This window comes from Panthera tigris, chromosome A1 (genome assembly GCF_018350195.1).
Source record: "Panthera tigris isolate Pti1 chromosome A1, P.tigris_Pti1_mat1.1, whole genome shotgun sequence".
Classification (NCBI taxonomy): Eukaryota; Metazoa; Chordata; class Mammalia; order Carnivora; family Felidae; genus Panthera; species Panthera tigris.
In genome coordinates, this window is record NC_056660.1 from 100462747 (window position 1) to 100476447 (window position 13701).

Consider the following 13701-nt stretch of genomic DNA (forward strand, 5'->3'; position numbering starts at 1 on the left):
CTATGATAGTTTCCATTTCCTCCAGAGTATGAGAACCTCTAATTTTTAGGGAGTAGAATAACAACTGCATTTCCTCATTTCCCATAGCTAGAGATAGCCATGTAACTAATGAGCTGTTCAAAGGGATGTGGACAGAAGTGGTGTGTACAACTTCTGGATTCGGCCTTGAAGGGAAGGGGATGGCATTCTATTTCCCTTTTACTCCTTTTCTGCCAGCTGGAAAGTAGTTGTGGTGGAGAGCTTACTTGACCATGAGGAAGAGATTACATCCTAGGGAGGGTAAAACAACAGAAGGAGCCCATAAATCCTAAATGATCTCATAGAGCCTCCATGGTCCTACATGACAAACTACATTTTTTTAAGCCACTATGTGAACCAGACGAATGCCATCTTGGACAAATCCACCATGATGACCCCTCTGTGACCTGAAGCCTACCTGAGCACAGCCCCACCAACACCCCCAACACATTCTTTCTTTTTGTTAACCACACCCTTAAGTACACCCTCAGGGCATAACGTCCCTGATCTGCTTTGGAGATATGACTATGGCACACACCTACTTTAAAAACTCTCCTCCTGTGTGGTCCCCAAGCAAGTACTCCCCAGCCTCTACGTCTATAAAAGCAGATCTTATGGGAGGTAGGGTTGTGGAGATCTATTCTGCTTGCTGCCACCGAAGGAACGCTTCTGTCTGTAAGTCTCCTTAATAAACCATTTCTTGGTCTTACGGCCTCTTCGGCCTCTGAAGGTCATTCTGCATGTACCTCCCTTTTACAGACCAGCCACTTTTAATTTCAGTCAAAGGTGGCTGGACTTATTTCAACCAAATCAGATGTGTAGTACAAAAAATAATCTGGGAATACAAATGGCCGTAGCAGAAGACAGAAAGTAGTAAGCAATAAACAGAGACAGAGGTAAACATTAGGGATGCAGAGAAGAATCCTGTCTACCCAGGCTGTGAGCTTTCAGAAGAGGTTAAAGTGTTTGATCAGTGACAGGTCCAGACTGTAGGTTGGTGGGGTGCAGGCCGGGGAATGCACCTCAGCAGCTGATTCTTCCAGACAGGGACACAGCAGTGGCTCCAGAAAGCAGTAGCACAATGGTGGCAATCGGTCTCTGCATGAAATTAACCCAAGCAACATTTGAAGTTTGATATACTTATTTAAATAATTTAATATTTAAATTATTATTAAATCATGGTTTGGGCTAATGCATCTTGATAATCATCATAGAAATGTAGAAATTTAGGAGTGGGGGCGCCTGGGTAGCTCAGTTGGTTGAAGGCCTGACTCTTGATTTCAGCTCAGGTCATGATCTCACTGTTCCAGCCTTGTGTTGGGCTCTGCACTGACAGTGTGGAGCCTGCTTGGGATTCTCTTTCTCCCTCTCTCTCTGTCTGCCCCTTCCCCCTCGCGATCTCTCTCTCTGTCTCTCAAAATAAATAAATAAACATTAAAAAAAAACTTAGGGATGGAAAAAAAATCCTTGCAAATAGAAAAACCTGCTCTAATGCAGTTTAAAAAATAAGTTCCAGAGATGCTAAGTAAGTTTTGCACATAGTCAGTAGCACCCAGGCCTAATTCCCATGCCTTTGAGTGTTGAGAGTTTGTACTTAATTTGTAAAGAATCCCATCAAAGCTTTTTATTCCTCCAGCAAAATTATAACCCCAGGTTGCTGTTGGCAATGCCCTCTTTTAATTTTCCATGAGCATACTTTGCATTAGCAAAGCACTTTTTAGCCTTTAGAATATTTTCACATATTTTCTCACATTATCCTGAGAATAATCCTGTGCAATCAAGTGACTGGAGGATTAGTAACATTTCCATTTTGCTGCTAAGGAAATTGAAGCTGAAAAGTCTCCAAAAGACCATCCCAGGATGAGGCGCTAGTAATTGGCGGAGGGAATTATTAGGCTCTCGCCAATCATTCACTGCTTTTCCTGTTATTTGTCCAGGCTTTCTCTTACTTTATGAAGCAAAACTAATGTGTGGCTCATGTATTTGGAGTTAACTAAAGTGAAATAAAATTTAAAACTCAGCTCCTTCGTCACAGTAGTTACAAGAAGGGCTCAGTGGTCATGCCTGGCCAGCAGTTACTCTACAGGACAGTGCTGACAGAGAACATTTCAATCATATCAAAGAGATCTGTGGGACAGCCTAAAGAGGTGTCTCTTTTCCACCAAACCTCAATCTTGCCCTCAATCTGTGTATAATCCAAGCCTAAAGACTGGTCCCCAAACTCTTCCACCTTCCTGAAGGACACTTGAAAAGCGGTAATGCCGGTTTTAAAAGTGGCCCAGACTTGCTACGAAGGTGATGGTAATAAAAGTGCACGAGTCTTCCACCGACAGCACAGCAAGCGGGCTGTGAGAGGGGACGGCGACCCAGACGCGGAGGTGGATGGAGAGGCGGAGGGGCGGGACTCAGCGACGCGCTCAGGGGCGGGCGGCATCACGAGGCCGGGGCGGGGCCGCGAGGGGCGGGGCCGGGGGGCGGGGGAGCGAGGCGGCGAGCGCGCCAGCTTTGCCGTGCGTGCTCACGTGACAGGTCCGCGAGGCCCCGCTCGCGCAGTCGTCTGGACGAGCGAAGATGGCGGCGGAGAGGGAGCCTCCTCCGCTGGGGGACGGGAAGCCCACCGACTTTGAGGAGCTGGAAGACGGAGAAGACCTGTTCACCAGTACTGTGTCCACCCTAGAGGTGAGACCGCGTCGCCATGGGTGCTGCGCTCCGCTCCTGCCGCGCGTCTCACCTTTAGGTGCCTTTCCCCTGCCGGGACTTGTCCCTCCCCACCCCCCGGGTTTGCGGGGACCTGGTCGGGGCGACACCTGTGACGCGGGCCCGCCTCTGGTACCTGTCAGTGGGCTGGAGCGTGGCCTGGGCGGCCAGCCTCCCTCACGAGACCAGCCTGGCGGGCTGGGGGTCGACCTGATCCTTTGAGGGGCCGGGACCGGCCCGAACGTTGCAGCGCCCTTTCCCGGTTCAGCCGGCCTTCCTCGGTGTCATTTGCACCTCTTCTCCAAAGCCGAGGGTCTTGCCCTGAGTCCTGGTCAACCTTACCACCCTCCCGGGCGACCTCCGCAGCCCCCTTTGGAGAGGGGCTCGCTTTTCCTTTACCAAGGGAGGGTGTGCCCCTGGGAGGGGAGACCAGTGAACGGAGCGTTGAGTGGCCGTGGCTCTCCAGGGAGCTTGTGGATGCACTTTTCCCAGTCATGGCCCTTCATGGACTGCTAGTTCCCCTTGAGGGAGGTGCCTCTGTTTTGTATTGTTGAATGCACTTGACCGGTTTTGTCTTCTTTAGTTCTTAGACTTTTTAAGAATACGAGCGTTTATAAAATGCAAAGTTGAAGAGAGGGAGTAGTCCAGGAAAGTGCTGGTTTGGGTTTTCTGTTGTTTTTGTTTGTTTGTTTTATTTTTTTAAGTTGCCAGGAAGAAATAACCGGTCCTCACTCCCTTTTTCCTCTTTTCTCGCATGGTCAGCGGTCTCTGAAGTTGAGTGTTCCTGTTTTTGTCAGAGGAAACACTGTTAACTCTAATTGGCCTCCTAGATCCATTTCAGGTTTGAATTGCTTTGCATTTAAATGAAGTCACCCACACTTCATAGCCCAGTTTTAAGTGTGTGTGTGTGTGTGTATGTGTGTGTGTGTGTATTAAAATGTAAGCAAATTGCCCAGGTTTGTTTACCTTAGGCTGTACTTCTTTATAAAGTGCTTTTGTAAGCTTTCTTGGCTCGTGCAACTCTACACCAAATCAATTGGAAATTACTGTAAAATATCCATTATCTAAAACTCGGTTAGCTGAAACTTGGAACTTCCGGGAACCGTTTTCATCACTGACCATACTCTGCAAGTTGTATATACAGGTTCCCAGCCAAATCCCGCCTCCCCTTAGATTATATGCTTCTTGAGGCTGGGGATAGTGCCTTGATCATCTTTGTGTTCGTCACAAAATCCTGAACATTTGCATTTAGTAAATGTTTGCTGGATTTATTGTCAAAACCAGCATCTCCTAAGAATTAGTAAAAATTGCCTAGCAAAACAGATGAACCTTTGAGTTTATCTTTTTAACCCTTTATACGTACCATGTAGCTGGCTTAAAATGTATTGAGAGTTAGTGTCTATGCTGAATTCTAAGACCTGTATTTCCTTTGAGGACTATGAAGGTTTTCCACCAGCTAGGATCAAAACAAACTACTGACCTACTGTGAACTAGAATTCTGTGAACGCTAAGCGTTCTGTTTAATTGAGGCTTTTCAGAGTTGAGTAGCAGGAGCTGTAAATTTCTATTTCCCATTTGGATGGGACTTTTACATAAGTTATTTGACTTTTTCAATAAAAGTCTACAGAAGTTTGAGTATGAATAAATTTATCTTGGTTGGTGCAATGTGAAAGTTGTAAACTTGGGTTTGATTGTTAATCTAAACCCCTTATGTTATATAGACTCATTCAGGTTAGTAGTTTTAAGGTAATATAACAGATTTGTAAAATCATAATCTTCCTTGCTTTCCAAACTGTTCTGGGGGGGATGGATCTATAGCAGTGTTTTTTAGTATACCTAAACTACTCTGAAGGAATGTTCTTTCTCAGCCCTCCACTTTTGTTTTCAAAAGTGCTTCTCAAACCTGAGAGTGTAGGGGAGACCATAGGGTTCTCGTTTGAAATGCAGATGCCTTCTCCTCACTGGAATCTGCGTGTTGAATGCTCAAGATCTTCAAACTTTATGCATAACTTACCTAGGGATATATATATACATATATAAAATTTATTGTCAAATTGGTTTCCGTACAACACCCAGTGCTCATCCCAACAGGTGCCCTCCTCAATGCCCATCACCCACCTAGGGATCTTGTTATAGTGCAAATTATGGTTCTGTAGGGCTGGGATAAGGCCATTATTATGCATTTTTAACACATTCCTCCTGGCATTGCTTCTGGTCCATAGACAATAAAAAGTTGCAAAGCCTCAGATGATTGTGATGCAGATCATCTACTTCGAATAGTTAACCTAAACTGTAAATTGAAAGTCAGATTTACAGATAAATGTATTTTAATTAAAGAAAAAGTAAGCATTTAAAAATTTATTTCTGTAGAAACTTGTTAAATTGATTGAAATTCATAGAAGTGGAAATCAAATTATAGACATTTTCGATGACAGTAAGCTTGTAATGACCGTACAATTTGGTGTATGATATTAGTCTATTTTTAACACAGTATTGGATTCCTTTCCTTTCACAATTAAGAACAGTCCCAGAAAGCCAAATTCAGTAAATGAAGCATATTTAAAAATTACAGTGTTTCTGTTGCGTTGTGACTGTGAAACAAGGAATTGGTGGAAGCTGGCATGGGGGCAGAAAATAGAATGAGAAGGGGAAAACATCTAGTGAAAGCTTTTTGGTACCAGAGAGCAAGGCTTTAAATTGTTTATGAATATTGCTTTTTCCTTAAATGATACAACCATAAGCTTAAAAGATGCTTCCCATAAAGAATCATGGAGAAATAAGACAACACCTTTAAAAAAAAAAGTCAGGAAATATATACCTTTTCTCTATTTTATACAGCTGTATTGAAGTATAACTCATATACCATACATTTCACTCATTTAATGTGTACAATTTAATGGTTTTTACTATATTCACAGATATGTGCATCCATCACTACAGTTAGTTTTAGAACATGTTCATCACCTCAAAAAGAAACTATGGTTTTCAGCTATCACTCCTTGCCCCCATTTCCCAAATCTCTTAAACAACCACTAATTAAATTTTTGTCTCTATAAACTGTTCTGGACTTCTATGAATGAAATCATATGTATTTTTTCATGACTGGCTTATTTCACTTAACATAATGTTTTCACAGTCTGTACTTCATTCCTTTATGGAATTGAATGAAATGGAATAATCCATTGTGTGGGTATACTACATTTTGTTTATCCATTCATCAGTTGATGGACATAGGGGTTGTTTCCACGTTCAGGTTGTTAATAATGCTGCAGTAGATATTGTACAAGTAGAATTACTGGGTCTTAGATTAACTTTACATTTAATCGTTTGAATAATTGCCAGACTGGTTTCCCAAAGTGGCTGCGCCATCTTACATTTCCACCAGCCATGTATGAGGGTACCAGTTTCTCCACAGCCTCACCAACACCCGTTATTATGACTTTTTTTTTTCCATTCTGTTTATCTTAATGGTTGTTAAATGCTATTTTTATGTGGTTTGATTGAATTGTTTTTGGTGACTAAAGATGTTGCAGATCTTTTCATGTGTTTGTTGGCCATTTGTATATCTTTGGAGGAATGTCTCTTCAGATCCTTTGCTCATTTTTTAATTGAGTTGACTTTTACTGAGTTATAACAATTATTTATATATTCTAGATAGAAGTTCCTTATTAGATACATAATTTGCAGATGTTTTCTCCCAGTTTCTTTGTTGTCTTGTCATGTTCTTGATGGTGTCCTTCTAAACACATTTTTTAAAAATTTGATGAAGTAAAATTTATTTTAAAAATTTTGTTTCTCATGCTTTTCACTGTCGCATCTAAGAATCCCCTGCCAAAGCTAAGGTCATGAAGATTTACATGTGTGTTTTCTTCTAAGAATTTTATGGTTTTGGCGCCTTTAAGTCCTTGATCCGTTTTGAGTTAATTTTTGTATATGTAATGAGGTAGGGTCCACCTTTGTTCTTTTCCATTTGGCAATTCAATTGTCCCAGCACCATTTGTTGAAAAGATTATTCTTTCCCCCTATGAATGATAATTGGCACCCTCGTTGAAAAAGACTTGACCATAGGTGCTCACACCTGGTTCTCAGACTAACCTCAGTCTAAATTTAGGTCAGTTGAAGTTAAGAAGAGGACGATAGTTTGCCCATGATAGGGATTATAGAGCATTTCAAATGAAATTTCGAGATGGGAGGCTCACAGGTCTTAAAATTCCTTTTCTCTAACCCCACGCTGCACTAAGTGTTTGGAAGACATCCTACTTGGTTGACTTCAGCAAATACTTGGGTATTTACCCTCTCCCGTACTATATGGATCATCATCAGAGTGCAAATATCAGCAACTACTGCAAATCTTTGAGGACAGAAAATCTCCAGTGGAGAAGAAGGAGGTGTACAGAAAACTCTGATACAGATTGTGATTTTATGGTCTGAAAACACAACCAGTTTTCACTGGAAGTACCACTGAAACATGGGGAGATTTTTATTCCTATCAATGTTCCTGACACATAGTAGATGAACACTAAATGCTTCTCTTGGCTGGGGAAAGCTCATTGAAGAGGTAATATTTAAGAGAGACCTCGAAGGGGTAATGAAATTTCAAAGTGGGAGAATAGCAAGGGTCACTTGAGGGTCAGTCCATATTCTAGGGAACCATAAAAAATTCAGAGTGGCTGAGTAGAGGATGTTACAAGTTTACTAGGTGGTGAAATTGTGAAGGACTTTGGAGTAGGTGGGTGAGAGCTATGAAAAATTGTTACGGCAGTAACTTGATTATCTAGGAGGATTAATGTACTAGCAGTCTGAGGGATAAATTTGAGTGGGAGGTATTATTGATAAGTCGATGAGTTGGAAGCTATTTTAAGTTTGAGGTTGAAGACCTGAAAAAGGAAAGCAAGTGCAAATAATAAAGGAGAAAAGGAAATTGATGCAACAATAGATGAAAAGTTAGACATCTAAAGACTTACAATGTCTCCCTCTCTTCAGGCGATTCTTAGACAAAGGAATTACAAGTTTTATTTGGGGCTACGTTACAGCAATTAAGAGAACATCAAGCAGCTAGAGATGCCCATGGGCTAGAAATGTTGTTTTGGGAATGTGTCATAAACTTACTGAATGATTACATTAAACCAGGCTGGACGTCTAGTCCCTGCCCTAAGGAATGAGTGTATAAACCATCAAAAGTCAATGTAATAAACCCAGCTCTGTGAACAAATGCCTGCAATACCAGATGTTACATGTGTAATTGAAATATGTATGTGCTACAAAATAGTATAGAAGACTAGAGTCACTTAATTACATAGAAATGATCTTTGAGATCTTGAAAATGGTTGGAATTATCAAAAGAAAATAAGAGTATGACAAGGGACTGTTGACAAAGACCTGCTCAATTGGTATGTCTTGTACCTATGCAACAGGTAGTAACAGTATATGTTTTCTTCTGTTTTCTGATCTCTAGGTAGGCCTCCAATTTTAAATGTACTAATTTTTCTGAAAATTTCTTTATGAATTACGTGTGTGTCAGAGCAAAAACATTTTGCAATCAGGTATGTTAAGGGGTGAGCACTGGAAATTATTAGAAAGATTTGTGAGCAGCCTGACTCTAGTTGACCACTTTCCCTTAAAGCTATTAAAGTGAGAGATTTTAGAATGAATGGTTTTTAGTGTCTGTTAAAAAATGTTATTATACGAAGTTGCTTGAGGCAGAGTTGCTCACTTTGTTGTGCTTTTTTCTTAAAAAGAATGAAATTTGCCTTTACTGTTAATTTTACAAATACTCACTTTCCTATGATAAGTTGAACTGTTGTTTTTCCTGTGATGATAGTTTTTACTAGAGGCAAAATTTACCTCAGTTTAGTAAAGTGCATTTCCATCTCACTCAGGATAGAGACCACTTCCATCACCTAAAAAAATTCTCTCACGTAGTTAACCCCTTCCCACTCCCAGTCTCTGGCAACCAGTGATGTCTTCTGTCTAGTTTTGTCTTTTTTTCAGAATGTCATATAGATTGAATCATACAGTATGAAATTTGGAGTCTAGCTTCTTTATTTAGTATCAAGTGTGAGACTCAGAGATGTTGCATAGATCAGTAGTTCAGTCCTTTTTATTTCTGAATTTAATTGTCTCACAGTTGATTGTTATTGAAAGACAGTTGTGTTTCCAACTTCTGGCATTAATGAGTAAAGCCAATATAAACATTGATGTGCAAGTTTTTGTATGAACATAGTGTTCATTTCTTTTGGGTAATACTTAAGGATTGCCGGGTTGTATGGTAATTATGTTTTGACTTTGTAAGAAACTGCTGTACTTTCTGCCACAACGGTTTGAGGGAGGTGAAGTCACTTGCTTTTAGTCCCATGAGTTAATGACTGTAGTAATAATGTAACTCAAGACATATCCGTTAGGGCAGTGTTCTCTGAGTCTGAAAATTGTTAATCTATGGTTTCATTAAAACAGAAGCATGATGTTTCAATATAAAAGCATGTCAGTGTATTTCCTGGTGTCATAAAAGTTATTTTAATATAGAAATTTTATCCTTATTCCGAGAGTCACGTTTTATATGTATTACTGAGTGTTGGAATCTTGACAGCTAGCCCCAGGGAAACTTTTGTGCAGCTAGATTTGTCTGTTTTCATCTCTGGTCAAGTTTCTATTCATTTCATCTTTGAAATCTTATAAAATTATAGAAGAGTCAAAGGAGGGAAGGCAAGGAGGGAGGGGAAGGGAAAGAAAGCAAAGAAAGAAACTGTCAAGCTCTTTCCGAAGTAGATCTATCATTAATTACATTCCCATAGCAGTGAATGAGAATATGAGTTGTTCCACATCCTGTCTGCATTTATTAGTATCAGTTTTTCTTTTAGGTAGTGGTGAGCTTGAGACTGGCTTCTGTTGGCTTGAAAGAAGTGATTGTTAAATTTTCAGGGATTTGTAAGCTGGTTATTAAACACAGCCATTGTTAAAATTAAGTTATACAAACATATTTAAATGAATTATATTAAAAATGATGGTAATAAGTATTCAAAACTTGTCACTTCCTAATTTCATTACTACTGTTTATTATTTTTATGCTCTTGAGGTCATATATCTATTGTATTTTATGGTGCAAAGTACATATCTTCTCAAGTCCACTTTCAGGGAGGGGTAAGCAGCCACAGCAGGCACATTTATACCACACATCAGCAAAAGCTGTAAATCAGAGTCTTCTCCCCCAAAGACCTGGTTGCTAAGCATTAATCAGCACACTAGAGATTTTTAGCCATTCTTACAGGTTTCTACTGTTACCCCGTTGTAATTTTTTTTTTTAATTTTTTTTTTTTTAACGTTTATTTATTTTTGAGACAGAGAGAGACAGAGCATGAACGGGGGAGGGTCACAGAGAGAGGGAGACACAGACTCTGAAACAGGCTCCAGGCTCTGAGCTGTCAGCACAGAGCCCGACGCGGGGCTCGAACCCACCGACCGCAAGATCGTGACCTGAGCCGAAGTCGGACGCTTAACCGACCAAGCCACCCAGGTGCCCCCTGTTGTAATTTTAATATACAGTCTCTAATAGTGCTTTTGAGTGTCTTTTTATGTGCCTATTCACTGTCTGAAAATTATCTTTAGTGATGTCCTTCCTTTCACATCTTTTGCCCATTTAAAAATTTGGATTTCTTTATTGAGTTTTGAGAATTCTTCATGTATTCTAATTATGCATCCTTTGCCAGATAAATGTTTTGCAAATATTTTTTCCTACTCTGGCTTGTCTTTTTATGCTATTAACATTAGCTTTCACAGAGCAAAAGTTTATTACTTTGGTGAAGTTCAGGTTCTTTTGTTGTTGTTGATAGTACTTGGTATGTCACATAAGATATCCTTTCCTAACGCTAACCCAAGGCGACAAAGGTTTTACTTATGTTTCCTTCTAGAAGTTTTGTAATTTTTCTTTTACATTTTGGTGTAACAGGATTCATTATGAATTAATTTTCATGTGAGTTGAAGTGTCTAGTTTTTTGCATATAGATATCTAGTTGTTCCAGCACCATTTATTGGAAGATAATCATAGTGTTAAGGTTTGTTTTGTGGCTGAAAATATGGTCTTTTGTGGTAAATATTATGTTTGCACTTCAAAAGGATGTATGTAGTCGGATGTTGATGGGTGGAGTGTTCTATAATTGTTGGTCACGTTGGTTCGTTTTATTTTTCAAAATATACAACATCACCAATGAATCCCACATGCTTTAGGCTAAGTTAAAGAAGCTAGACTTAAAAAGTTTCTTGATGAGTTGTCTTTGCATCTTTGTCAAAGATCAGGTGAGCATATATATGTACATATATGTGTATGTCTATTTCTGGACTCCATTCTTTGTCACTGTTTATTGACTCTCCTTTTGCCAATTGTGTGCTGTCTTACTGTAACTAAGTCTTGAAATTAGCGAATGTGAATCCACTGACTTCTTTCAAAATTGTTTTGGTTCTTCGCCTTTTTTTGCCTTTCCATATAATTTTAAAAGCAACTTTTGACTTCTACCAAATAGGTCACCTGAGATTTTAATTGGGATTGTGATGAATCCATAGATTAGTTTGGGGGGAGTTAACATATTAACAGTATTGAACATTTAAGCATAAATGTACTATTTCTGTTTATTTAGGTTTATTTGATTTTTTCCATCAGTGTTTGTAGTTTTCAGCATACCAATCTAGTACATGTGTGAGTTTTATACCTGCTTTGTGGTTTCTTTTACATTTGCTCATTGGTGGCATGTTGACCCTCTATCCAGCAAATGTGCTAAACACTCATTAGTTTTAGTAGCTTTTTTCTAGAGTCCTTGGGATTTTCATGTACATAATCATGCTATGATTAGAGTTTTCTTTCTTTCTTTCCAATGTTTATGCCTTAATGTAATAACTAAGATTATCGGCATAATTTTGAATAGAAGTGGTAAAGTGGATATCATTTTCCTTTTTGTGAACTTAGAAGAAAAATATTCTTTCTCTCAAATATGTTATCTGTTAAGTTTTTCTTGTAGGTGTCCTTCATCAGGTTAAAGAAATTCTATTTATTTTCTGAAATTTTGTACTCATGAATGGATGCTGGTTTTGGCAAATTCTTTTTTTGCATTTAATAAGTTAATCATGTAGTTTTCTTCTTAGGTTAATGATGACATGGATTATGTTGATTGATTTTTTTAAAACATTGAATAAACCTTGCATTCCTGGGGTAAGCCCCGAAGTCATAAATGTGCTTACCCTTTTTATATGTCGCTGCATTCAGTTTGATAGCATTTGTTTCGGCTATTGTATCTGTCATGCTAGATATTTGTATAGTATTTTCTTTTAGTTACAATGACTTTGTTTGATTTTCGTACCAGAAATGCTGGTCTCATTAAAGGAATTGGAGAATGTTTATTTCTCTTCTATATTCTTGAAGAGGTTGTATGGATTAATCTTCTATCTTCTTTAAAGGTTGCTAGAACTCACTAGTGAAGTCACCTGAGCATGTAGTTTTGTTTTTGGAAGACTTTTAACTTCAAATTCATTATCTTTAGTAGATGCAGGACTGTTTCTTCTTGTTGAGCTTCTGTAGTATGTGTCTATCAAGGAGTTTGTTCATTCAGTCTAGGTTGTGAAATAGGCATAAGGTTTTTCATAATACTCTTATTTTCCTGTGACAATGTCTGTGGGGTCTCTTGGTGATGCCTTTGCCTTTTCATTCCTAATATTCGTAATTTATGTCTTCTGTTTACTCATGTATTTTTTTGTTCATTTATTTTAATCTCTCTAGAGCATATCTTGGGATCTTTTCAAAGAGTCATATTTTTTTTGCTTTCTTGATTTTTTTTTTTCTATTGTTGGTAGAGGCTTCGATCATTGATTTGAAATTTGGTTGGTTTTTTGGGTTTTTTTTTTTTTTGTTTCTTTTTTTTTTTTTTTTTTGAGTATTAGTAGTTAGCTGTATGTTTCTTTGTAAGCACTGCTTTAGTTGCATCCCACAAGTTTTGTTACTGTGTTTTGTTTTTATTCAATTTAAACTCTTCTCTACTTACCCTGGTGACTTACTCTTTGACCTATGGATTATTTAGACATGTGTTAATTTCCCAAATTAGGGAATTTTCTCAGTAGCTTTCTATTATTTCTAGTTTAATTTGATTATGGTCAGAGAATGTTTTATGATTTTAGTTCTTTTAAATTTGTTAAGGTTTGTCTTATGCCCTAGAATATGGTCTGTTATGGTGAATATTTTGTGTGCGCTTGAAAAGAATGTATATAATCTAATGTTACTGTTGGAGTGTTCTTTAAATGTTAAGTCAAGTTGGCTAAAGTATTTTCCAGCTCTCCTCTATGTTGCCTTATTACATACCTGTTCTATCCATTGCTGAGAGAAGAGTGCTGTAGTCTCCCAATATAATTGTAGACTTAAAATTTTTAATTTATATTTTCAGTTCAGTTTTTTCTTCATATTGAAGCTTTATTGTTAGACACATAGACATTTAGTATTGTTACGACTTTTTGGTAAATTGATGATCATTTTATCCTTTCATCCCCTCTTTATTGCTGATAATACTTTATTGCTGATACTACTACACTTGATCTTAGCCAAAAGGCTGAGAATCGATTGCTGATAATACTTCTTATTCAAAGTTTACTTTATCTGACGTTAATGTGGCACTCTGTCTCTGTTTTGATTGTTTGCATGATATATTTTTTCCATTCTTTTACTGTTAACTTACCTATTGTCTTTAAGTTACTTTTTTTTGTAGGGAGTATATTGTTGTGTATTGCTATTTTTATATCCAGTCTAGCTACTTCTGTCCTCTAATTGGTGTATTTAATGTAATTATTGGTGTGATTGGATTAGATCTGTTTGTTTTCTGTTTTTCCCTCTGTTTCTACCTCTGTTTCTCCCTTTCTCCCTTCTTTTGTATTATCTTGATGCTTGTAAGTATTTAATTTTAATTTATCTACTGGATTTTTTGCTTTATCTCCCCTTCCTCTAAGTATATAAATATA

General features: G+C 38.3%; 1 protein-coding gene across 1 annotated transcript in view; it reads left to right on the forward strand.

The window, feature by feature from the left end:
• The first annotated feature begins 2534 nt into the window (after positions 1-2534).
• SNX2 (sorting nexin 2) overlaps positions 2535-13701 on the forward strand; it is a 56051-nt gene continuing 44884 nt past the window's right edge. Inside the window, exon 1 of the mRNA XM_007086874.3 lies at positions 2535-2697. Within this exon, the coding sequence (XP_007086936.2) occupies positions 2590-2697 (108 nt within the window). The 5' untranslated portion in view covers positions 2535-2589. The remainder of the gene's footprint in view (positions 2698-13701) is intronic.